At 41.5% G+C, this 27,808-nt stretch overlaps 1 protein-coding gene across 2 annotated transcripts in view; it reads left to right on the forward strand.

Moving 5' to 3' along the window:
- The window catches only part of TAFA3 (TAFA chemokine like family member 3), a 103,464-nt gene that overhangs the window by 19,954 nt on the left and 55,702 nt on the right, over positions 1-27,808 (forward strand). For both annotated transcript variants that reach the window (XM_087720145.1, XM_087720146.1), the window contains exons 2-3: positions 22,996-23,084; positions 24,313-24,428. In XM_087720145.1, coding sequence (XP_087576271.1) covers positions 24,314-24,428 — 115 coding nt within the window. In that variant the 5' untranslated portion in view covers positions 22,996-23,084; position 24,313. The remainder of the gene's footprint in view (positions 1-22,995; positions 23,085-24,312; positions 24,429-27,808) is intronic.

The raw sequence follows: 27,808 nt of genomic DNA on the forward strand, positions 1-27,808 counted from the left end.
TCTGGGACACCCAGAAGATCACCTCTCTATCTGGTGTCCCAGTGATGCTTAGGCTTAGCTGCAGTGTACAGGAACAGGTCCTAAGGTGCTTGAAAAGGAAAAGTAATGGTAGCTTTTCCCCAGTCTGGCTTCACTTTACTGTTCTCTGGTACTCAGACCATTAATTACAGCTGCCAGTGTGGAGAGCAATGTAGGGTTATCTTTAAAATGTAATGAGCACTTCCTGAGATATGGCATTTGCCTGCTGCTTCCGCCCAGGAGTCTCCTCTCTATAGTTCATACCAAGCCTCTTAAAGAAACACTTGTGATGTTTTTTTATTCATAGTGCAATAAATAAAATACATGTCCACATTTAATGTGAGTAAAACCTCTGAATTAGCTTGACTTTCCCCCCATTGTCAGTGAGATGCATCTTCAGATGAAGCTGGAATCTGTTGCTGCAATATTTCAGGTATTTTCCTAGGAAATATTTATTGGCATGGGGAAGTTTTTGAAATGAAATTCATATAGCGATGCGGTTGTTTAGACTGTGATTCGGTTATTTGCATCTCTACAATATCATGTTATTTAACATTTGTTTGTAGAGGGAAGAAGAGATTTATAGAATAAGAGAAACATGAGATATTTTGTGCTGAGTAGTTTAGTCATCAACTAAATACATCTCTCAGATTTAAGGACAGTAAGTTTGATATTTTATTTTGGTGGCATATTTCAAATATTTTTTTCTTCATCTTCTCTATGTAGAGATTTTTAATTCATTGAAAGAAGTATTTTGTTTGAATTTTTACATTCAAATTTATATTTACATTCAAATTAAATCCACTTGATTCAAAGATTTACTATGTCAAGCAAGCTTAAACATAATCAGTGTCTACATCTAGATTATGGGAATTGTTTCTATATCTTTGAGTTCTGTGGAATAAAAATCAAGATAAAAAGTCAATTAGTCAATCTTATATATATATTTAAATGGACGAAGACAACATTTAGAACCATTTATTAGTTTTCTAGTTTATTTGGTTACATCAGTGTATATATAGCTCTGTATTCATCATATTATTCCATTTTGGAGTAAGAGTGTTATACAAAATGCAGAAATAAAGTAAGAAATAAAAAGTAAAAAAAATGAATAAGATAATAAAAGGGAAACCCAACTAAATCTAGTTTACATCAGTGCTTCTACTATTCTACTATTATTGCAAACATTCTTCGCTTCTTTACACCAATACGTTACTTAATATATTGCCTGGTTTTTTTAAAGTTCTTTCCTCTTTCCTTTTGAAAATCTAACCATCTCTATCCAATAATAACTTTCTTAACCTTCCTTTTCCTCTCAGCCAATTCATTTTTAATGTATGGGCATATGTATGTGTGTATCAGTGGTGGGTTGCAGGCAGTACGCCCCAGTAGGGGCGTACCGAGCCTGCTCGGAGCACAGGGTACCGTTCCGGTACAGTGCTCCGGAGGACCCACCCACCTGCCCAAGCTCCTTTCCTGTCCTTTAAGCCTTTAGCGCTTCCGCGCACGTGCGTGGCACGTATGGTGCCTGCATGACACTCCGCCGAGCAGCTGGAGCATCGCGGAGGCTTGCAGAGGCGTCGCAGGCAGATACGACCCATGCACGTGCTGCGTGAGTCCATGTGGGTGATGCCGGTATCCGGAACCCATCACTGGTGTGTATAATTAGTTATAGATACATACATACCTACATATGTTTACACACACACACACACAGACACACACACCGTATTTTTCAGGCTATAAGATTCACCAGAGTAGAAGAAGCACCAAGATTTTGAAGAGGTAAACAAGAAACAAAGATTTTGCATTCCCCAGCCCAAGGAGCACTCTGCAGGCCTCCCAAACCCTCTGGGGAGGGCAGAAATGTGATGCTTAGGGAGGAGTTGGTTGGAAGGTGAAAAACGGCCCTGTTTTTCGCAAAACTGGCATGCACAAAGGGTTTGGGAGGCCTGCAGAGTGTTCCTGGGGGCTGGAGAGAGCAAAAACGGCACTCCTGGGGGGTTTGGGAGGCGAAAAATTGGCCCATTTTTTTTAAAAAAGGGGGTGCGCATAGGGTTTGGGAGGCCTGCTGAGGGCTGGGCAGAGGAAAAATGGCCCTGGTTTTGTTAAAAATGGGCCCATTTTTCACCTCCCAAATCACATCAGTATGCTTCTTGAATTCTTGCTGCTCACTTTTGTATTCATTCCACATTCATATTTAATCCTTCTCTTGTTGTTTTCACATACACACTTCTTAAATTACCCATTCCCACTTCATTCAGTTTATATTTATATTTTCCTTGCTATTCCAGACTTATTGCCATATCACAATATGAGCAGAAATCCACTTTTATGTACAACATTTTTCTTCTTTCTACAAATATTCATTACTTGCAATAGACCTTATACAACCTTTTATATAGCACTTGCACATCTTAAAATGTATTCATCTATTTTTATCTGTTTTGTAAACATTTTGTCAAGGTACAAACTTTCATTTACTTGAACTAGGTCTTTTTTTGCCATATAACTGATAAATTGTTCATACCATTTTCTAATTAGAAGCAACTGTCTGAAGAAGAAATTAAAACTGAAAAGTGTTTCGTTATTTCAGCTAGGACAGAGAATTAAAATATACCTTCAAATTGACTGCAAAGTACTTAGAAGAAAAAAAGATAAAAGATTTTGCAATAGACTTCATAGTCCGAAATAGACTTCAATATTTTTGAAAAATTATGGGGGAATCACAAATATTTAATGCGGGGAAGGAAACCTGGGAATAGTTCAAAATCAGTATTTTTTTTTCTAGGAAAAGTGGGGCGTGGAGGAAGTCTAATACAACAATAGAAAATTCTTTAGTGGATATAGGAAACATTTCAAAGCTGCTATTTGTGATACATAGTACAGACTAGAAGGATTGTAAATTTTTCCATTTAGTTATATTTACTGGGGTTTTCTTTAAACAGTAGCACTTAAATTATAGCTATGTCTCAAATTGCCCCAGTGGGATTGGCCTACCTCACTCAGTCTGGGAGGACTCTTGTTGAGGACCCCAATCAGTCAAAGAGTTTCAGCCGGTCAGGTCTAGAAAGCGAACCCTTTCTGCTGTGGCTTGCCCACCTTGCCACCTAAAGTGAGGTCTGTTCCCACTTTTTTTTTTAGCTTTCCAGAGGAGTGTTGGTTGTATGAATGTGCTGGATGGCTTGGGTCTTGATGCGATGCTCTGTATTGGAGATTCATTGGAATCCTTCAGTATCAGAAGACTATGGTATCGTGCTCTGGCTGTATGCAAAGCTGGAGTGTCCTCTCCAGAGGACGAGGCCTGGGTAGATTAATATGGAGGATAGACTGTTACCCAAGCAGCAGATTCCCCCCTCTACATATCCCTGAAATAGTCCAATGGAACGGCAGAGCTGAAACGATTGGTTCCAGCTGCGTCGGAGGAGTTACCAGAACGTGGTTATACACAGTCATGAACTGCTTCCGGGATTCCAGCTCCGGATTTTGCCTCAAGGTTGACTCCTGACGCCTTTTCCAGTAGTGGATATAGCCACAAGGCAGTGGAAGTTTGTAATCAGAGTTTCCTTTCTCCTAGAAGATGGTTCTATTACTTTATTTGCCATTGGGGCATAGAGCTGCCTTCCACCTTCAAAACTGTTGACCGTCTTCTCCTATAACCCTGGAAAGGGCCCTTACAAGGTGCTAGCAGCCTGGCCAGCTGGACTAAAGTTTTTTAAGGAGATGTTACTCTTCCATCACTCACCCTTTTTCCTGGCTTGTGACAGGCAGAGCCTGGCTTCCCAAATGTTAGGCCCAGGATGATGGGTTTTTTGGAGATGGCTGGTAGACGAATAGGGAAGATGTCTCTGTACTCTCCTTGCCTTTGTTTTTTTTAGCTTGTATTATTATTATTATTATTGTTATACAATTGTATCACAGCGGCCAGTTGTTTCGCCGGATTTGGCATTGGTTACTAGTCGGGCCCCACCCAGGGGCCTAGGACGTCATAACGTATTTTCGTAATATGCGTGCAGATCCAAGCAGTGCAGCTTTTTGCATTTGACTGATGGTGATTTTGTCAATTTTTAACTGTTTTAAATGTAATTCCAGTGCTTTTGGAATAGCGCCCAGTGTGCCAATTACCACTGGAATTACCACTGCTGGTTTGTGCCATAGTCGTTGAATTTCGATTTTTAAGTCCTGGTATCTTGCGATTTTTTCATGTTCCTTCTCGGCGACCCTGCTATCACCTGGTATTGCGATGTCTATGATTGTGACCTTATTTTTCTCAACCAGTGTGATGTCTGGTGTATTATGCGCCAGTATTTTGTCGGTTTGTATACGGAAATCCCACAAGATCTTGACCATCTGATTTTCGGTGACTTTTTCAGGCTGATGTTCCCACCAGTTTGTTGCTGTTTTAATATTATAATTTTTGCACAAATTCCAATGGATCATTTGTGCTACTGAATTGTGCCGCAATTTATAATCAGTCTGCGCGATTTTTTTACAGCAGCTGAGTATGTGATCAACAGTTTCATCAGCTTCTTTGCAAAGTCTGCATTTGGCATCATCAGAGGATTTTTCGATTTTGGCCTTAATGGCATTTGTGTGGATAGCTTGTTCTTGCGCAGCCAGGATTAGTGACTCTGTTTCTTTCTTTAATGTACCTGTTTTTAACCATAACCAAGTTTGTTCACTGTCCACTTTATCTTTTATTTTTTCCAGAAATTGACCATGCAGTGCTTTGTTCTGCCAACTCTCCATTCTTGATTTTATCACATCTTTTCTGTATTCTTGTTTTGTCTGTTGGGCCTTCAGTAGATTTTTGTTCTTTACTTCGATTAATAGATGTTCTTGAGTGTCTTTTAAATAATCAGCCAGTGCATGTTTTTCTTCTTCAACTGTTTGCTTCACTTGTAATAATCCTCTGCCACCTGATTTTCGGGGCAGATATAGTCTATCAGTATCACCACGTGGATGTAAACTGTAGTGCATTGTCATTAGTTTCCTGGTTTTTCGGTCCAAAAGGTCCAAATCAGCTTGTGTCCAGTTAACTATGCCAGCTGTGTATCTTATAACTGGTGTTGCCCAGGTATTTATGGCCTTGATTGTATTTCCACCATTCAATTTAGATTTCAAAATTTTCCTAACTCTGTTGGTGTACTCTCGCCTGACAATAGTTTTTACTTCTCCATGCTTGATGTTATCCAACTGCAGAATGCCTAAGTATTTGTAGGCTTCATTTTCTTTGCATTTAATTAGTTGGCCATTGGGCATTTCAATTCCCTCAGATGCAGTGATTTTGCCCCTTTTTATGGATACAGTGGCGCATTTTTCCATGCCAAACTGCATTGAAATATCGGTGCTGAATACTCGGACTGTATTTGTCAATGATTGGATATCTATTTCTGACTTTCCATAGAGTTTCAAATCATCCATATATAGTAAATGCGAAATTTTTTCAGCTTTTTTGGCTGTTTGGTAGCCTAATTTCATTTTTTTTAAGATTACTGATAGTGGGATCATTGCGATGATGAACAGAAGAGGTGAAAGTGAATCACCCTGGAAAATTCCTCGCTTGATATTAACCATTCCGTAGCTCTCATTCCCTACTGCCAACTCAGTTCTCCATTGTTTCATTGCCTTTTCAGTAAAGGATGTAATATTTTTGCTAATGCCAGTTGTTTCTAAGCATTTTATGATCCAACTATGTGGCAGTGAGTCAAATGCCTTTTTGTAATCAATCCAGACCATATTCAAGTTCGTTTTTCTGTTCTTACAATTTTCTAATATCATTTTATCAATTAGAAGCTGATCTTTTGTGCCCCTGCTCCTTCTATTATTATTATTATTATTATTATTATTATTATTATTATTATTATTATTATTATTATTATTATTATTACCGTATTTTCACGACCATAAGCCGCACTGAAAATCCTAAAATTTGATCCAAAATCGGCAGTGCGGCTTATAACCCGGTGCGCTTTATATGTGGAAAAAGATCTCCCAGCTGCTTTGCTCCTCGCGACTGCAACAGATGTCCAGAAGCGGCCCCTGGGGCCAATGGGGACCGGACCCATAGCTCGACAGCCCCTGTCGCCTCTGGACGTCCACCGCAGCTGTGAGGAGCCGAGGAGAGCGCGGAGAAGAGCGCGCGATGGCCCCCGGCGCTCCGGGAAGCGGGAGAGGCGCGCGGCCCGGCCTCTCCTCCCTGGACGCCGCAGCAGCCCCAAGCGCACTGATCCCCGCGCCCTTCGCATCGGGGCATGCTCTTGCAGCACGCCCCGATGCGAAAAACACAGAGATCGGTGCGCCCGGGGCCGCCGCCGCGACGTCCAGGGAGGAGAAATCAAACCGCGCGCCTCTCCCGCCTCCCGGAGCGCCAAGAACCGTCGCGCGCTCCCCTCCACACTCTCCTCGGCTCCCCACAACCGCAACAGACGTCCAGAAGCGACAGGGGCCACCGAGCCGGAAATCCAATCCCCACCAGCCCCAAAAGCCGCTTCTGGACATCTGTTGCAGTCGCGAGGAGCGGCACGAAGGCTCCCGGCGCTCCAGGAAACACCGAAAGCAGCTGGGAGAAGCGCGCGGCCCGGCCTCCCCTCCCTGGACGCCGCAGCAGCAGCCCCAAACTCACCGATCCCAGTGCCTTTCGCATCGGGGCGCGCTGCAAGAGCATGCCCCGATGCGAAAAACACAGAGATCGGTGCGCCCGGGGCCGCCGCTGCGACGTCCAGGGAGGAGAAACCAAGCCGCGCGCCCCTCCCAGCCGCCCTCGGCGCCCCCCGGAGCGCCAAGAACCCTCGTGCCGCTCCTCGCGACTGCAACAGATGTCCAGAAGCGTCGGGAAATGTGCGGCTTATAACCCGGTGCGCTTTATATGTGGAAAAAGTTTGAAAAATTAACGTTAATTGATACTGCGGCTTATAATCCGGTGCGGCTTTTGGTCGTGAAAATATGGTATTATTATTATTATACAATTGTATCACAGCGGCCAGTTGTTTTGCCGGATTTGGCATTGGTTACTAGTCGGGCCCCACCCAGGGGCCTAGGACGTTGTAACGTATTTTCGTAATATGCGTGCAGATCCAAGCAGTGCGGCTTTTTGCAGTTGACTGATGGTGATTTTGTCAATTTTTAACTGTTTTAAATGTAATTCCAGTGCTTTTGGAATAGCACCCAGTGTGCCAATTACCACTGGAATTACCACTGCTGGTTTGTGCCATAGTCGTTGAATTTCAATTTTTAAGTCCAGGTATTTTGCGATTTTTTTCATGTTCCTTCTCAGCGACCCTGCTATCACCTGGTATTGCGATGTCTATGATTGTGACCTTATTTTTCTCAACCAATGTGATGTCTGGTGTATTATGTGCCAGTATTTTGTCTGTTTGTATGCGAAAATCCCACAAGATCTTGACCATCTGATTTTCGGTGACTTTTTCAGGCTGATGTTCCCACCAGTTTGTTGCTGTTTTAATATTATAATTTTTGCACAAATTCCAATGGATCATTTGTGCTACTGAATTGTGCCGCAATTTATAATCAGTCTGTGTGATTTTTTTACAGCAGCTGATCAACAGTTTCATCAGCTTCTTTGCAAAGTCTGCATTTGGCATCATCAGAGGATTTTTCGATTTTGGCCTTAATGGCATTTGTGCGGATAGCTTGTTCTTGCGCAGCCAGGATTAGTGACTCTGTTTCTTTCTTTAATGTACCTGTTGTTAACCATAACCAAGTTTGTTCACTGTCCACTTTATCTTTTATTTTTTCCAGAAATTGGCCATGCAGTGCTTTGTTCTGCCAACTCTCCATTCTTGATTTTATCACATCTTTTCTGTATTCTTGTTTTGTCTGTTGGGCCTTCAGTAGATTTTTGTTCTTTACTTCGATTAATAGATGTTCTAGATCTTCTTCTTCTTCTTCTTCTTCTTCTTCTTCTTCTTCTTCTTCTTCTTCTTCTTCTTCTTCTTCTTATTCTTATTATTATTATTATTATTATTATTATTATTATTATTTTAATACTTTCATATTTATGCTTTTAATTGTAAGCTTGCCTGAGATTCTTTCTAGAATGAGATGTGTGGCATATAAATTTAATGAAAAAATAAATGTGCAATACATAATGTTTAACTTTGTATCATATAAAAACTGAATCAGCTTCTGTTCATTTGAAGGACCTAAAGTTTTGCATACAATTATATCTTGCATACAATTATATCCACAAAATTATTTATACGCGTATCCATAAATACATTAAAAACTAAGGACACATCCTTGTCTGATTCCCTGATCAATATTGACTCATATACTAAGCATTCAATATATTTTCACATATTAGCACTTTTCATTTTATATTCTTCTTTGCATATTTAACACCCAACTGTCAATTTCATATTTGAAGAAAATGTTCCATAATACAAGTGTATTTATCTTACAATAAGTTTTTTTCCACATGCATAATACATTTGTCACTAACTGGCTATAGAATAAAAATCTTGTTTTATCATTCCCTGTTCAGCATAAAACTATACTGCACTTCTCAAATTTTTTTCATTGTACCTCTTATACCTTATTAACCTGACATCTTGCAGACATTTCTGCAATTACATTATCTATACCTGGAGGCTTATTATTTTTAACTTTTATCACATTTATGACATAAAGTAAAATTTAAAAGTAAAACAATTTATTTCAGAAATCTACCCTAAATAAGATTAATAAGTAATTCCTGGGAGAAAACCAAGTTATTAATAAAAAGCAACCCAAGCCACATAATGCTTAAATGTGAGCACATAGCAAAATAATGAGACAAATTAGTATTTTATTGTGAGTATGTGTTTTGTGTGAAATAAGAGAGGTATGAAACTGAATGAACTTGATTCTGCTATGGAAGTTCTTATAAGTCATTGAATTGCTACTATACATGAATTTGCAAATCCACATTTGGAAAACCTATAGTTGTCATTATCTCTTTCAAAAACAAATTCAAAATATTTTTTGTCTGCTTGGTTATCAGTAGTATACATAGCATAATGTTGTGAATGTTTAATTCATTTCAAATAGCTCCAAGTGTTGCATGCATCCATTTATGTATCATACATTTCAGAATTATTTCTGGTGCTGGTTTGTTTATATCTACTCTCTTCTTAGATCCATATCACTGATATGCAAAAACTTCAAAGGATTGTACAAATTCTGATGATATATTAATTATTACTTGAAATTCTGAGCAAATGTATTTAGCTTAATGCACGCTAATTTTCCTAAGCAACAACTTAGCACTTAGAGAAGTTACCTATATAGACCAGGCATGACAGGGCATATGCAATAATAATATGCTGAAGACAGAATTAGCTGAAACCAATTTCCTTTGATTATTTCAACCAAAGGCTGTATTCTGAAATCTAGATGTGGTGATGTGATAGATAATAATGCTGAGTGCCATTACATATTACAGGGTATTTGCTTGCATTATTCCTTTGTTTCATATCCAACTTAAAGCTAAGATTATGATAAATGTCTTCTTCAAATTTCCTTTATAGGCCATTACAAATTACAAGAGTACATATTTTAAGCTGTTTATTTAGACAGATGGCTCTGATTGTACCAAATTAGTTAACTCATGAGATATATTATTGCCCATTCAATTGGACCAAGGTCTTTTGAGTTTTTGAATTTATGATGGTACATTTGTGGAATTGATTTTAGCTGTCAGTCTTAAGAAACAATTGCTAGAATTAGTCCAGAAGGATCTACAGTATCCTTGTTTTGTGGTAAAAACATCATAGGAAGAAGCACCATGTCAATGCTTGTGATATAGTAACAATGAGTAGAATATTTTTCTTAAGCATTCTCTCAAGATCATTCACACAGCAAAAGAATCAGAGAGTTTCATGGTTATATTTCAAGAACATCAACCAGGTTACTTTCATGAATTTGTGTATGCCAGTAAAATAATCTGTGCACAACAATACTGAAGGATTAGACTGTGGAGACCAAATTCTACTTATAACCATAAAAGAACATGAGGTGACTTGAAGCAATTATATTCTCTCAGCCTAGCAAACCTCAAAGGATTGTTATGGGGATAGAATGGAGAACCTCATATAAACCCTTTTAAATAGATGAATGCAATGTGGAATAGAAATCTAATAAAGATATAGAATAAGTTTACCAGCATAAGAAACATTGCCTTAAAATTAAGATTTCCTTTAGGATCAAAATTTTGTCAGAACAGCCCTGCTGAGGATCGGTGGCTCAGTGCTTAATGACGTTGGAGATGGTCTCAGCTCCAGCGGGTCAAGCTTTACCATTGCATGACAGGGTGAGCTTCTGTTACTTGTCTCAGCTTCTGTCCAGCTAACAGTTCTAAAGCATGTTCTATGCATGTAGATAGATAGGTTCCACTTTAGGGGGGAGACAGGATGGTGCTTCGTGCAGGGAGTCAGATTCCTGATGGCTCTGAATCTCCAGGAAAAGCCTTGGGTGATGCTGCCAGGAGAGCTACTGGTTTGAACCCAGCTTGCCCTCTTGTGGCGCACTTTGTGAAGTGCGCAAGCGTGCCCTAAAACAGAACTGGTACCTTAGCAAGCCAAACTACTACTTTGCAGTAGCATTGTGATCTCCTGGCTACTGCAACAATGCCATACAACAACAACAACAACAACAACAACAACAACAACAACAACCTTGCTGAACCAAACTAAAGCATGGGTTCTCAAACTGTTCAGCTCATTGACCCCTTTATGAAATTTTAAATTGTTCATCAACAAACATTTATATATGAAAATATTTTATTAAATTATTACTGTAATTAATAGTACTTTGAATAATGAATCCCTTCAAGTAGTTGAAATCTACAGGAATCTCCTGCCAATCTACAGGAAGTAACTTTGAGAGCTATGTTTCAATATAACGGCTTTTTGATTTATCTTCAATCTCCTTTCCTTTTGTAAATCTTGGGATAATTTCATTTAAGATCACCTCGAGGCAGATAAATTTTTAGGATGATCTAACATAAGTAATGCTCTGTGAAAAAAATTGTAAGTTTTGGAGGACTTCTTGAGATCCAAAGCCTGTGTCTCTTCCCCTCTCTCATTACCTTTATGTAAGAACTTAATGTGTCTCTCAATCAAAAATACACCGGTCTGAGTAAAATAGTAATAAATAGCTAGGAAGAATGTGACACATGATAAGTCACAGTGGTTTGCAGTGTTCCTTACATGACCTCTGCAAATTGCTGACACCATCACTTAGTTTTCCTTGAATCATTTATTAACCTAGGGTGCTTTAGGGCAGTGCTGCATGTGCTTCCATTGGTGAGAGTGCCTAGGGGTGCTGGCCAGGGTCCTGTTCAAAATTTACAGGCTAAATAGGATTCCTGCAGTTCATCTTTACTTTGTTGAAGGTCTGTGTCAACAAGATTTCATTTCATTTGTCTGCCTGTGTAGAGGAGTATAATTGATACTGATAGTTGCTGTGTGGCTCTTTCAATAGATAGTTCAAAACAGACTTTGTGTAATCAACATATCATCTGTATGCTGGGATCTTTTCTTTCCCAGAGGATCAATTAACCTGCATTAGCTAGTACATCTTTTGCCTTTTTATTTATTTAGTCATTAATTTTGCTTTTTATCAGAACAAAATTGTTAATATTTTATATCCCCTCTCTTTTTTTGCTCAAAGCTATTAAGGCAATATACAATGTTTAAAAATTAAACACTCAGGAATAAAAACATATAAAAGAAACATTTGAACAATAAAACTCAGTAACAATAATTTATTTTTAGGGTAAAAGTAACTTTTATTATTCAACTAAGCTATAGCTGGTAATAGTAACTTGATCCAACAGTCAGATTCACCGGGTAAAATTGGGTGATGAAATGTATCTTTTAAATCCTTTTGCAGTTGATATAGTTCTGATTTTCTCAAATACTTCCTATTCAGATAATTATATTAAGAGTTAGAGGAATTTGTGGAAGTGTCAGCACTAATTTTCACAAATCAGATCTGATGTGTTTTCATATGCCTTCCAAAACATAATAGGAAATCTCTACAGATTTGTGGATTGCGTAGAACATCTTTACAATATTTAGGTATCATTATTATTAAAATATTAATAAAGTTTTTACTAATAATGATATACAAATTTGGAAGAAATTGAAGAACAAGAAGAAAAAAAATGGGCTTCAAAATATTTCAATATTTTGGGGTGAATTGCAGTGGAAAAATTGTGCAGCTCAATATTTTGCTTTAATACCTTCTGTGAAAATTCCAGCACAGGCTTTAAGACATGGACAAAAAAAAAGCTTTTTTTACTTTTATTTAAAAAAAAAAGAAAGAAAAAAAGAAAGAAAGAAAGAAAGAAAAGAAAAGAAAAGATTCACCTCAGCTTCAACGCTAGAACTGCAGCAGAAGATTATACATTGCTGACACTCCAATTAGATTGAGGCATCTATATCAAAATTAGGGTTAGAGACATCGCAGAGATGTCTCCAGTTCACCATGCCTCTCCCATAATTCTTAATAGGTGTACAGACCAGAGGGGAGAAGGCCTAGTCTGCAGGCTCAGAGCTCTGCCATTTCCTCAGGCATAAGAGTCTCAAATTCTTCCCAGATGACAACATAAGGTGTTGCCCAACCACCTCATCAATTCTGTACAGACAGCTTCTTTTTTTCTATAACTTTATTAAATTTTGAAACCAATTCCAAGTGGATCTGGGTGATTTTTATCCATGAGTTGCTCCACTAACATTTTACAGCAGCCCTCCAAATGATTTTTGATACATCTTTCGCTAAAATGGTCCAGGTTTTTAAAGAAGGTCACCAGATGGCACTCCACAGGCGCTATAGTATTAATGCATTTTTTACAGAGATCTAAGTGCTTCAGTGCATATATGCTTGTCTGTTGTGGTTTCAGCAGGTATTTTTGAAGTGAACAATCAGAAGTGACATTGGGTAATGTAGGCTAAATAAAAGAAGGAAAAAGATCTTAAAACTCTGACAGTCTTTCCCAGTGTGGTGCACTTCAGGTTCCTTGGATTTCAGTTACCATAATTCAGCACAGTGGGAGTTGGAGTTTTATATATCTTAAGACACTTCATTAGGGAAAGCAGCTACAATAGTGGTGTAAAGCAGCAAAGTTCAAAACAATAGTATTTTTAACCACCTTATTAACATTGTCGGAGCAGCTGTCCAAAATTCAATTAAAATAGCAATAAAATATTAAAAGTTAACAATATAATTCAGATAAATAGAAGTTACAGTAGCAATAGAAACAGTAAAATTGTACCAGCACTAATACAAGGGTAGAATAAAGTTGATCATTAAGTACCTGGCAAAATAAACATACATAAATGAAATGTTATCTCCTCCCTTTCAAGCCTAGAAAATCACCACCGAGATTTCCAAAGCTATTTGATAATCAGCTTGTTTCCCGGGATGTGCTTTTTGATGGGATAGAATAAGAGACAGGTGTTGATTACAAATGCTAAATATCAATGCCTATGTTGTACAGATATCCTTCCTTTATGGAACCTATCTCATCCTCAAGCATTCAAGGATTCTCCAGATTTCAGTAGTATGTCAGGGATATTAATTTTACATTTCCTTGTTCCACCTTCTAGTTTTCTTTTTTTCAAAATCACATTAACCTTTTTGTGTTACTAACTTAAAGTGATACGGGTAGTCCTCAACTTATGATCCCTGCATTGGGTGCCAGCTTGCTTCCAGGTGTAATTCAAGTTATTGGCTATCACCTTTAAAGCCCTTTGTAGCCTAGAACCAGGCTACTGAGGAACTGCCTCATCTCTATTTTATTGGCCCAGCCCACTTGGTCAGGCAGCAAGGGTATGTTGTGGACCCCATTGGTGAAAGAAATTCAATAGGTGGAAGCCAGGAAGAGACCCTTCTCTGGCATTACCGCTGCCCTATGGAATATCTTGCCCTCAAAGGCAAAATGAGCCCCTTCTCTCCTAGCCTGCTGGAAGAATGTCAAGATTCTGCCAGTTGGCATGGAGGTTTAAGAGTGGCACGCAATTCTGGTAGTGATTGGTAGGTTTAAGGCACCCCCCCTTTGCCTTTTTAACTTTTGAACTGTTTTTTAAACTTAATTTTAGTCCTTTTTAAAATTTTGTTTTTAGCTCTTGCGTTTATATGATTCTATGGCTTTATTCATAAATAATCCAGAGTCATACATGTGAGATGGGCAGCATAAAACAATTGATAAATAAACTAAATAAATAGAATTTACGTACAGGTTGTTAGAAAAGGATATAATATTTTTTGGTTTCTTCAGAACTGTTTCCCACCCAATAATTCTCTTCTGGTGACAATTTTATAATAAAATTCAACAAAAAAAGATCACAAATATATTAGACCTTTTGTTTTAACTGATAATATTCTACCACAGATAAGAGGTAGTTGAAAGCTCTTATGACCACTATAGGTAAGCCACAGAACCTATTTAGATGTAGAATAGCTGTAATATATTTTTGTATTATCAACTTAAAATGATACAGGTAGTCCTCAACTTATGACCCTAATTGGGACCAGAACGTCTGATGTGATATGATCATTAAATGGGTCATCATATGCTTGTGCTTGATTTTATGACTTTTTTTGCTTTAATTATGAAGCAGATATGTCTTTTGCATTGACTCTGCTTGTTGGAAGCCAGGTGGAAGGTCACAAATGGTGGTTATGTGGGACACTGCAACCCTCATAAAGGCATGCTGGTATCAAGGGCCCAGGTTGCGATCATGTGACTGCAAAGATGTTGCGATGATCATAAGTTTGAAGACCAGTCATAAGTCAGACTATATATAATCATTAGTCCTGGATGGATACACACATGCGCGCGCGCACACACACACACACACACTTACTCACTCCCCCTCCCCTTCACAAATAGGTTTTAAAAGATTTATTTTGTTAATGAATTTCCTATTGCTAGAGGAATTCCTACTGTGAAAGAAATTTTAAGATGGGAAAGGAAAAATTGTGATGCCAAAATGCTGGGCTCCCCAACTGTGCTTCATATTGGTATAATTCACTAAAAGCCTTAGATCTTATTAGCTTCCCAATGTTCCCCCTTAATTGTACAGATATATTGTATGTTTTAACCACCATTATAACAAATTACTATGTCACCCTTGTTTAGTGTCTTCTTAAAATGCTGAGTCAGAGCCTGTAATTCATGGATTATTGGTTTATATTTGGGAGATAAATAATGATGCAAAAGATACTTTTCAAAATAAATCTTTCATTTGTATCTTGATATAACTATATTCATCTCCTTTAAGCAGGAATTAATGAGAAAACAGGAGTGTGTAATAAGAGTGTTGATCCACAAACCTAGAAGCCTTTCTCATTTGTTGTCATTCTGTGCATCTAAAACAATTGCACTGGCATCCAGAAACCTTTCAGGCAGTTTCTTGTGACACGAAGAAGCTCCCTGAAACCAACAGGACAGAGTAATAGGTTCATAACACACACACACACACACACACACACACACACACACACACACACACACAAACACACACAAACACACATAGTATACATATATTAGAAATAAGTCATTAGAGAAACCCAATTCAGGTTTTGATCAGAAACGGCTGTGAGTTGGCTCTGTGTCCAGTTGGGAATCTGTATCACTATAAGCAACATGCACTTGCTTTCTGTCTCAGTGTTAATAAATTCAAATTGGGCATTAAAATTTTATAGCTTCTGTAGTTCTTCAGACTCTGCTAAATCCCAGCAGGTAATATGCAAGGTTATGAAGCTGTCATTTCCCCCATCCCTGGTAAATTGTGTTTGCATTGGACAGGATTGTTTTGTCTGCTTGCTGTTCTTTGCATTTCTTGGTCAATGAGCATTTCTTAGTTAAAGATCAAAATTTGAAAAAAACAGAAATAAAGGCTTGTGTGTGGCTTGTTTCTCAGTTGCCATAGGCTTTAGTGTTCTAGGCAGCAGCTCTGTTTTGCCAACCTAGATATATTAAAATGTGGCAATAAAATTAGGAATTTTCCCCCCAATGCTTTTTTTAAATATATCCAAATCATTTTAAAAGGATTTTGAAATAAAATCTTTTAAATACTCCAGACATCCCAGCCCAGTCACACAGTTGTCATATATCCTTTATTCCCCAAACCGACTTCTGAATATTCTATAATTCATGGATTTTTATGTATGGTATTGAACATTGTAATTCCTGTAGACATAGGACAAACTGAAAGAATGATTTCTTTCTGCAGGTGAAATTACATTTATTTTAATAAGAGAAGGATTATTCCTTCCTTGTTTGTGAAGTTCTTTTTCCTCTTGACATAGAGGTTAATGATCCATTTTTGTCTTTCACAAGAATGGAACAGCTGTATCATTTATTTATTTCTGTATATTTTATACAAGTTAATGTATATATTTCAATTCTCCAATATTGGTGGAGATAGCGGTCATGCATGGGTTAACTCAGTCAGTAACCAACAGAACTGAGTCTACCAAAGTGTTGTCATTTCCTCAGGGGAGTGTCCTCCCGCTTTTCTAGACTCAGTTCGATCGAACTGGCTGTGCTAACTGCTTTCTCCTCAACTTTAAAAGTTATTTAAATCGTATTTAATTGGATTTTGTTCTAAATTTCATCTAAATTGGAAGGAATCATGATAGCTCTTTAAAGCTAAGTCTCTCAATTAGTCCGGGCTATTGGGAGAGATTTTTGAGGCTTTTGTCTCTGATTTAGATTTAGATTTTATTTGGTTTGTATGCCACCCTATTCCCGAGAGACTCAGGAGCTTGCTGGCAGAGAGCTTTCCGGCAAACAGTGTCTTGTGGCAACCGTCATTTGAGGCCTCACTCTGCGCTGCTACCTCTGCTGGGCTATGCGTCCCTTCGCACCACAGCCACTCCAGCTGCTTTCAAAAGCTGCCAAGGACCACCAGCAGCCCGGAGCAGCTGCCACCACCGCCGGGAAACATCGCTGCTGCACGCCGCCACCGTTCCTCAGCACTCCTGCCCCATCGGCTGCCTCTGCAGCCTCCCCGCAGGGCCTTCATCGCCCTCAATTGCCTTGTGGTCTCGGCTACCTCGTGGTGCCTGGCCCATAGGTTCTGTAGCCTCGGTGGCCATTTTGTTTTGGCATGAAAATCTCCAGCAGCCAATTTGAAGTTCAACAAGTCGTGAGTACAAGCCATGGCCTCTTCTCCTGCCCCTGAGCCACAATTGCCTCTATCCACCAACAAGACCCCTTCTGCTGGGACCTGCAAACGCAAACTGGCCCCAGAAGCATCCCCCACGGAACCTTCCCCCAAGACTCCCAAGGAGTCACAGAGGGGTAATACCAAGCCACAGGCCAGGGATAGTGCCACCCAGGCTCCTCCCTGCAAGGACAGGGCCAAAGCTAATCACACTGAATCCCATCTTTTTTAGCCCCAAAGGGCTTCTCAGACCAGTCCTCCACCTGACTTGTCCTCTGAGTCAGAGGATGATCTCTCTCCTGCAGTTTCCATCATTCAGCCAGAGGAGGCCAGGGGCCCAGGTGACTTTGCCTGCAGTGGGGATGAATCTGAGGGGGGGGGGGCAGAAGCATCACTCCGGATGAAGATCCCTCTATTGGGGAGGATTCCCCTCCCCCCGCTGCTGCTCTTACTCTCCTGGTATGGCAGGCATAATTTCTGAGGCCACTGAACATGGTGTAGCAGTGACCCTTAAACACAGATCTTCTAACTACTCTACCCCTCGCAGGTCTGCTTCTTCCTCGGGTTCCAGGGATGGGGGGTCTCAGCTTCATCGTTGCATAAGCTCCCTGGCACTTCCAACCAGCCTTTGGTTTTTGGTGAAGAATGCCCGGCAAGGGATTCAGATCTTTCGGAAGACGAGGGACTTCCTCCTGACCCCCCTGCATTTGTCGGTTTGTTCAAACCTGCTGTCTTTCATTCTCTCCTTTTTAAGGCCAGAAGAATCGCTGGCATCCCTTCTCCTAAAGCACCTGAAGGGACAGAAACTGACAAGACAGACACTACTGATCCCCTCTTCATCCAGCCTAAGGTCAAAAAGGAGGTGATTCCATCACCCAGACTCTTCATAGACATGGTCCAGAACCAGTGGGCATCACCAGGTACAGGTCCTCTCCCCAATACCTTGGATAAGCGCCTTGGAGGTACCTTCTGTCGACTTACCTATAATTGGCCTTTCTTCCCCCAATGCTGCCTCAGCAGCTCCTGAGGAGGCTCTTTGCCCTGAGGACAAGAGAATAGAGCACACGCTAGTCAAGAGTCACCAGGTCTCAGCTTGGGCTGTTAGGGCGGGTACCTCTGCCTCCTTCTTTAGTCGCTCTGCCTTCTTATGGCTGAGGCAACTCCAGGCTAGGCTCCCAGCCAGGGATTCCAGGGCTCACAGGGACATTAACAAAATAAAAGTGGCCCTAGAATACACAGCAGATGCTTCCTTGGACGCAGCTAGGTTTGTGTCCAAGGCCATAGCATCCTCCATTTCCACCTGTCGTCTGCTTTGGCTAAAGCAGTGGCAGGCAGAAGCCCGGGCCAAGCGGAGGCTTGGCTCCTCTCCCCATTCTTCATCCCTTCTCTTCGGAGCCCCATTGGACCCCCTTTTGGTGGAGTCCAAAGATAAGCGGAAGGTCTTGCAGCCGGCCACTAAGAAGCTGGAGGGCCAAAGCCAATCCTTTTATTGCAGACAGCCCTTTCGAGGTCAGGATGGGGGGTTCCTTCAACTCGCGTCCACAATGTCAGGCTCCTCCCAGACAGGGCCCCTCCTTTAATAACAGGTCAGGCAGAAACAGCCAGAGATTCCAGCCCAGAAAGTCATTCAGGGACAATACCAACCGATCCTTCAAGAGGCAGAAGTGACTGCCTGAAAGATCTCCCCATAGGGAGTCAGCTGTCAACCTTTGCAGATCATTGGGACGACATCACCAACGACGCAAGGATCAGGGCCACAATCAGATTCGGCCTTCTTTTGGATTTTCTCTCCAGCCCTCCGAACCACTTTGTCCCTTGCCCCATTTCCAGGGATCCTCAAAAGAGGCTCCTAGTGGAGCAGGCCATCCATCACCTGCTCTTAATATTCAACCTGTGCCTCCAGGACAGATGGGACGGGGGTTCTACTCTTGTCTCTTTATCGTGCCGAAGTCTTCAGGGGGCTGGAGAGCGATCCTTGATCTCAAATTCTTGAATCGGTTCATCGGGTACAGGAAGTTCAAAATGCACTCTCTCTTGTCAATTCTAGAGAGTGTGCGCAGACACGATCTCCTAACCTCAGTGGACCTCACAGAGGTTTACATCCATGTACCCATTCATAAGCAACACAGACTCTCCAATTCATCTATGCAGGCTGTCACTTCCAGTATTGCGCCCTTCCCTTTGGGCTATCATCAGCCCCAAGCGTCTTCACCAAGATCCTGTCAGTCGTAGCAGCTTACCTCCGTGCCAGACCCATTCGGATCTTTTGTTACCTGGATGACATCCTCCTGTTGTCCAGGTCACACACACAAGCCCTGTGGGATTTACAAGACACCTTGCAGGTACTTCAGGAGGTGGGGTTCTCCATCAATCAGAGAAAAGCCACATGACCCCCACCTCTCGTCTAGTCCACTTGGGAGCTCTTATCGACTCCACCTAGGGAAAAGTCTTCCTGTCTCAGGAGAGACAGCTCAGCCTCAGGGAATTAGCCTTAGAGATACGAAGGAAGCGGCATGCCCCCCTTCTCCAGCTGTCCCAACTGCTGGGGAAGATGGTCTCTTGTTTCTCCATCATTCCTTGGGCGCGGCTTCACAGCTGTTGCCTCCAAAGGTTTCTTCTGCCATTCCAACAGCATCTGTTCCCCAGCAATAGTCAGGTTGACTCCAGAGGTCCTTCTCTCTCTGGATTGGTGGATCTCCCTGCCATCTCTCAGGGGTCTCTTTTCAGGGAACCTCCTGACCTCATTGTCACGATGGACGCGAGCTTGATGGGTTGGGGCACTCATCTGGAGGATCAGATAGTTCAGGTTCTCTGGTCCGACTCTGACCTCTCCCAAGTATGAATTGGTTAGAATTGAGGGTCATCCATCTAGCTCTCCTTCAGTTCCACTCTTCAGTTCGCAACACACATGTGCTCATTCGGACAGACAACATGACAGCCAAGGCACATGTCAACCGCGGGGGGGGGGGAGACGAGAATTGTTTCTCTCATGGAGTCCGCCTTTCACCTAGGGATCTGGATGGAAGTCAACCTTCTCTCTTTCCACACCGAACACATCTCGGGCTACAACAACTCCAGGGCAGACTGGTTGAGCCGTACAACACTCAACCCTGCGGAGTGGACTCTCAACTGTTGCATCTTACGACAGCTGTCAACCAGGTATGGGGACCTGATCCTAGATCTCTTCACAACAGCATCCAACAAACAGCTGCCCAGGTATCTGTCTCGCTAAATGACACCAGGTGTGGAAGGGACGGACGCCTTGAGGTGCAGGTGGCCCCGTGGTCTCCTGTACGCCTTCCCTCCCTTCCCCCTGATACAGAGGGTCATTCAAAAAATGATAGAGGATGAGTCTGAGCTCATTCTGCTTCCCCCCAATTGGTCGCGCCGGCCGTGATTCGCGGACCACATCAACCTCTCAGTGGGGCCAGAGTGGCATCTTGCCCTGATACCGTCCCTTCTTCATCAGGGTTCCATCAATACCCCGACCTATCTTGGCTCCGCCTAACTGCATGGAGGCTGAGGGGAAGGTCTTGAGGATGGCTAACCTTTCTGAGACTGTAATCCAAACCATTCAGGCTTCCTGACGCCCAGCCACTAATAGAATCTACGAATCAACATGGCAGACTTTCTCAAGGCTTCATTTTCCCAGGTTTTGGAGTTTCTGCAACAGGGACAAAACAAAGAGCTTGCGCCTAACACCTTTCGGAGGCAGGTTTCGGCTCTGTCTTTGGTTCTCTCTCTTCACTGAAATGAGCCTCTCTCCTTACACTCTCATGTACGATCCTTCATTAAGGACACGTCTAACCTCTACCCTCCTGTCATCCACCACTTTCCCTCGGGGGATCTTACCAGGGTCCTTGACTCCCTCAGTGGACCATCCTTCGAGCCGCTCAGGTCGGCCTCCCTGCATCACCTCACATTGAAGACAACCTTCCTGGTGACTATCATGTCGGCACGACGTATCTCAGAATTGGCAGCTCTTTCCATCCGTTCCGACTTGTGTACCTTTCACCCAGACCATGTGGTCCTTTGGGTTAATCCCACCTTTGTCCCAAAGGTCAATTCGGCCTTTCATCGGTCCCTGGCCCTCACCCTACCAAACTTTTGCCCTAATCCCTCTCATAGACTCGAGTGCAAATGGCACAAGTTAGACATCAGAAGGGCTCTTAAGATGTATATTGCCAAGACTTCAGATGCACTGAGGAGCTCTTCATCTCTTTCCATCCCACAAATAAGGGGCTAAAGGCTTCACCATCTATGGTGGGGTGCTGGATCCGATCGGCTATAACCAGGGCTTACGTGGCAAACCAGCTCTCCCCTCCATCTAACATCACTGTGCATTCCACACGAAGCGCGGCTACATCTGCAGCGTGGACAAGGCAGGCCTTGGTGGAAGAGATCTGCAAGGCGGCCACCTGGGCGACCCCTAATTCTTTTATCCGCCATTATAAGATGGACAGATACACATTGGTGGATGCGGCATTTGGACGGCGAGTCCTCCAGCAAGTTCTCCCTTCTTCAAGCTCTTAGCCCAGTCTCAATCCCACCCAGGGACAAGCCCAACTCTGGTATGTCCCATGCATGACCGCTGTCTCCACCAACGTTGGAGAATGGGGCGTTGGTTCTTACCTGATACGTCCCTTCTCTAGGCAGGTGGAGACAGCAGTCATCCCCACCCTTGGTTCCTGGCCTAGTGACAGTGGGCATTATGGAGCTAAGGGTTTTTTCCCCTGGAGAATTGAAAACAGTCAACTAATGCACAGGAGTTTACTTATCTCCTTCGTCACAAAAGCGGGAGGACACTCCCCCGAGGTGATGACATCACTTTGGTAGACTCAGTTCTATTGGTTACTGACTGAGTTAACCCATGCATGACCACTGTCTCCACCTGCCTAGAGAAGGGGCGTATCAGGTAAGAACCAACGCCTCTTTCTTCACAAAGTTTTCTAAAAATAATGGTAAAATTTCAGGCTTTTTTCATCATACTTTATCAAAATGTCCGTATATTTTAATTTCACTAACTATTCTATTTCCCACTCACTGAATCAGTCCATTCTCTTGCCTATAATTGCACACAGTTCTTAAGAGTGGGTGCAGCTAATCTTCATATATTGTGCCATAACTGTTGTTTTCAGGTTTTTACTTATTAGGAAAGGATTTCAGCTGTTTTTCATTTACCACTGTTCTTTTTGTGTGTGTCATCTGACCTTTCTTGGTTATGTCATTGAGATTTCTTTTGATCTGGTTTTAGAGATAGATAGTTCTATAATCACACCTATAAAACGTATCTGACCTCGCCTAACTTTCTAGTCAGTTTCTCCCTAGTATATTTGGGAACAACTGAATTGATTTTTCTACCAATAGTTTATTCTGTGAGCTCAGTTAACTTCATTAGAAAACAGTTGTTTAAAGTACATACATTTCCACATGCAAACTGAAATACCAATGTTTCCTATTGGTGGAAGTATAAAACAGAGACATTTTATTCAAAATAATATCATTCATGAACCTTTTCCCACATATACATAAAATAAGCATGGATTTGTTTGCTATGAATTTGATATTGGATGGCTGAATAAAAGAATAGGTGGTGGATGGAGTATTGGGATGGGGAAACATAAAAAGGAATGTAAAAATAATGTAAAAATTGATACATATATAGAAATCTGGCCTGCAATCTTTTATGAAAAAGTTTACCATTTTTACAAGCTACTGTGAGGCTTTCAAAATTTGCAAGTTACTTTTCAGTTCTTCAATGATTTTTTTTTTAAACTGGTGTTTTTTTCATTTTTAGATGCCCTAATGTTTCCCCTTCTTTTCAAACACCAAGTCTACCTGAGATTGGCCAATGCACAGACAGTAGCTGTAAAGTCCCAATAGGAGGTAAGTATAGCAATTGCTTAAATGGTTTGGTTATGGGATTTGATGGGGAATGCTTGACAAAATATTTTTATGGGAGAGTTGAATGAATCTTAATCAGAAAAAGAAATTAGTTGTGGATGTTCCATCACGGAGGTTTTAAAGAAGAAATTGGACAGTCGTTTATCTGGAATGCCACTGAGAGTGAGACTGTCTCTTGAGTTGGAGAAAGGACAAAAGTTCAGATAAGCTGGCTATTTGGAATTGGAATACTAAGGACCCTACTATTAATCAGAATAAATATGTTCCTTTTTCCCAAGCCATGCTTATTGCATTCAGCTGTTTCAGTTTGGTCAAATGAATTTTGCTTTTCCTGATGGAAAGTACTTCCATCAGGAAGTCAATTTGGGTAATGGTCAATATGGTGTAGGGGTTAGACAAGATTAGACAAGATCCACATTATAATCTGTCTTCAATGTGGAACAGCTTTTTTTCTGTCAGGTTCATACATTTCTGTTACTTAAAGGTTTATGGTTTCCTCTTTTGTCTTTTCTTATTTATTTTAAGCATTTTTATAATGGCATGGCTGCTTTCACATTAATAAATGGATTTCTGACTTTTAAATTATACCTTCCTTTGTGAGAATGATATAGTGACATTTTTTTTCTGCATATAGTGAAACAACTATCTTTTCCCAGAGATGGCTGTCATTCAATTTGGCTTTAATCAATCTAATTGACTGATTAGCAGCAAGAGAAGTTGCTGCTAATGAAGTTGCACCATGCCCGTAAATTGCCAAACCATTGAGCTCTTCTATATCTATGTTTGAATGTGTGTATGCAGCCATATAACGGGAATAAAACTTTTTCTTAGAAAAATGTGAGCTTGGATATTCCTCAGAATTCTGCTTAAAGAACTGTTTTATTTTTCACCAGCAGAAGCATGGAAACAGTTTTTTATACAGCTCATTGAAGGACTTGGTGTTCTAAAAATCTGCATCCTGCCAGTGGGATTTTTTGCTGATTCACAGGGAAAAGGTTATGTTAGGATGACATATTTGTAATTTATCATTAGGGAAGATTGTAATACAGAAATGCTGAAATATAATTTCACTGTTTGTAGAAAGAACAATCTAATCAAATCTTATAATTGTGCATCGTCTTCTTTCCCTACTTTATGACCGCAAAGTTCTCTATCCCCAATGTAAGGCATTTTAATTTATTTCATTTTAATTTATTTTTTGGCATGGCAGAATGAGTGAAAGGAACGTCCAAAGTTTGAGCAAAGGAGTATTGGTGCTCTCTCTCTGCCTTATAATGCTTTGGGGAAGGCTGACACAGGCATCATCATATCACAGAAGCCATTCGGGTAAGTCAAATTATTTCTTTTCTTGTAAATCTGCAGTGTTTAATAGAATACTGTACTTCATTTTTTCTCGTTCTGCTGCCTTCCAGAGATATTGCAACTACAGTTGTCAGAAGTGTTAATTTGCTTTGTTAATAATCAAGTGGGCTGAAAAAAATTGAAATTACGATAGCTGCGCAATAGCTACAGATGGGGCAAGCTGAGCGTGTAGGTAGGTAGATAGAGGGATAGAGAGAGAGAAATAGAAAGATAGAGAGAGAAAGAAATACAGTATGTAGGTAGGGAGAGAGAGAGAGAGAGTAGGTAGGTATCTAGGTAGATAGAGGCAGAGAGAGAGAGTAATATAGTAGGTAGGGAGGGAGAGAGGGTAGATAGGTAAATGTTTCCAGGTGTATTTATCCATGTACTGGAGAATGAAATTGCTGACAATCTGCAGCACCCAAGACTTTGTTTCTGCTGGTACAGCACTTGATCAATGTAATTCTCATCAATCAGTTAAAAAGTTTCCAAAAGGAAAAAAAAAAGTTTTTGCACTCTGCAAACCTCCCAAAAACGGCCCATTTTTTGCGAAAACAGGCCCGTTTTTTTTTTAAAGGGCATGAATAGCATTGGGGCGGGCTGGCAGCATGCTGGGGGGGAGGGACAAAAATGAGCAAAAAATGCCCGTTTTTTGCAAAAATGGGCACTTTTTGTAATTTTTTTTTGCATGCATAGCCTTATGGAGGCTTATAGAGTGCTGCTGGGGGCTGGACAAAAACGCTTGTTTTTTGCTCATTTCTGCCCTCCCCAGCCCCCAGGAGCTGTCTGAAAGCCTACATAAGGGTATGCATGGCCATTTTGGTGAAGGGGCGGGGCTTAGGGAGGCAAAAAATGCTGTATTCAGTGTATAAGACGCACCCAGATTTTCAGCCTCTTTTTTGAGGGGAAAAAGTGCGTCTTATAGTCCAAAAAGTATGGTAAGTAAAATTCTCAGGAACCTCCAAATGTTGTTATCAACTCTAATTCTATATATGATAAAATGGAATATGATAACATGACTGGAGAGGTGAAACACACACACACACACACACACACAAAAACACACAAACACGGCGCTGCAGATTCCAAGAATTCTGATAATTTCTAGACAGGAGTTGGAAGTGCAGGCTATCAGTGGCTGATTGTCAGGTAGATGAATAGTTGTCTGCTACACCTATTTATCTCCGCCCCCTGCCTTTTATCCCCAGAGCTAGGGTGGGCTTCATTAGCAGCAGGGACTCTTCTGTCCCAAGGACCAGCCCATAGATTTCCACTCCTCTCCTCTTTTCTTCCTTCTGCACATCTGCACATCTGCACATCAAACACTGCACTCAGCTGCTCCTCCTCTTCCTCATTAGCCAACTCCAAATCTGGGAGCTGTTGACTCTCCATCTGAAGGCTGATGGAAGGCCCAGGCTCTGCCTCTATCTCTATCTCTGAAAGCTCCATTCCCTCGTCCCCCTCGGAGCTCTCAGAATTACCTTGATGCTGGCCCTGACTTGCTTGTCGCCTCCTCATCTGATTTGGCTACCTGAAGAACTAGAGGCCAATAGGCCCAACACTATCCCATATAATGATTATGTGGCTCATGACATTCTATGAAGGCACGGTTAAAAACAAATTTCCTTCTCCCCAGGTGTCAGACCAAATGTCCTCACAGCTCACCTCCATCCACGCCCAATGCTTAGGGAAGATCCAGCTTCTTCCCCTCTTCACAGCCCTCTGGAAAGCTAAGAGGTCTCTAGGATATAAGGGCAGAGGCTGTTCCAAAGGAACTAATATTATTTCACCCGTCTCTTTCTGAAAGTTGTGTACTCATGGTTCAGGATTTATTCAGGCAACCAACTGAATAAACATTGATGGGGGAAATCTAGTTTCCAGCTGAGTTCCTCTTTCATGTTTCGTCTGGTTTACAAATGTATGCTGCCTAAGGACTATTTCTGTCAAAGTGCTTTCCCATACCATATGCTCTCAATATGAGCTGGGCTTTGAAAATTGACCATCAATGTTCTTTTCTTTCATTCAAGTCCATTTCATCTGAACCTTTTTCTTCCTTCAGGATAGAAGGATAGTCAGGATATTCCTTCTGATGCTGGTAATTAAGGGAAGATGTTGAGAGCCCCTTTGTAATGAAACCAAGTAATATAAATTAGCCATTAGTTAATATTTGCAAATTAGCAAAACAAAACAAAACCAAAAACCAAATAGATAAAAAAATTAAAAAGCAGTGGTATACATTTTTAGTTTTTACTGAAATGTTATAGGGACGCGGTGGCTCAGTGGCTAAGATGCTGAGCTTGTTGATCAGAAAGGTCAGCAGTTTGGTGGTTCGAATCCCTAGCGCTGCATAATGGATGAGCTCCTGTTACTTGTTCCAGCTTCTGCCAACCTAGCAGTTTGAATGCATGTAAAAATGCAAGTAGAAAAATAGGAACCACCTTTGGTGGGATAGTAACAGCATTCCATGTGCCTTCGGCATTTAGCCATGCTAGTCACATGACCACGGAGATGTCTTCGGCTTTGAAATGGAGATGAGCATTGCCCCCTAGAGTCTGGAACGACTAGCACATATGTGTGAGGGGAACCTTTACCTTTAACTGATAATGGGCTGAACTTCAGGTGTTTGTAGAATAAAACCTGTATAGTGGGATTTTAATTATTCAAAAGTGAATACATTTTTACATAATTAACATAATAGTATTAATTTATCTTTCATGCTAAAAATATATTCTGCCATCCCTGAATTCTCTACTGTGACCTGCAAGGAGAGGAAGTTCAGGGATTAATAACTGCAGAGAACTGTCTGAACCTTGCTTTCCTGTGTGGCTTCCTGCGATTGGAAGCAATTAAAAGTGAATAATCACCTTGAGCAGTGGTCCCCAACCCCCGGTCCGCGGACCGGTGCCGGGCCGTGGAGTACCTGGCACCGGGCCGCGCAGCGGCCGGGGGCCATGATCGCTCTTTTAAATCCGCTCCTCTTAAATGCATTTCTCTCCCCCCCTTTGGTCCCACCCTCGGCTCTCTCTCCCTCCCTCCCTTGCCGTCTCCTCCCTTCTCTCCCCCCCCTCCCGCACCGATCCATCGCCAGGGAAAGAGAGAGTGAGAGAGGAGAGAGAGAGGGAGAGAGGGAGGGAGTCAAGAAAACTGTTCTGGCCGCCGCTGAAATGACTCAGTAACTTTTGCGCTTGGATCTGCTTTTTCAAACCTCCCCCAATCATCATCGCCTTCCTTCCCGCCCTGCCGCGCTTGGTCTGGCTCTTTTCTTTTTTTGCTCTCTCCTCGGCTTTTCCTGCTTTCTCCCTGCAATTTTGTCACCCAGATGCATGCTGTGGTTTGCGAGTGCGGCTCGGTTTTATGTGTCCGCT

The sequence above is a fragment of the Thamnophis sirtalis genome, unplaced genomic scaffold, assembly GCF_051295495.1.
Source record: "Thamnophis sirtalis isolate CommonGarterSnake01/CBP01778 unplaced genomic scaffold, rThaSir2_p1.2 scaffold_7, whole genome shotgun sequence".
Taxonomy (NCBI): Eukaryota; Metazoa; Chordata; class Lepidosauria; order Squamata; family Natricidae; genus Thamnophis; species Thamnophis sirtalis.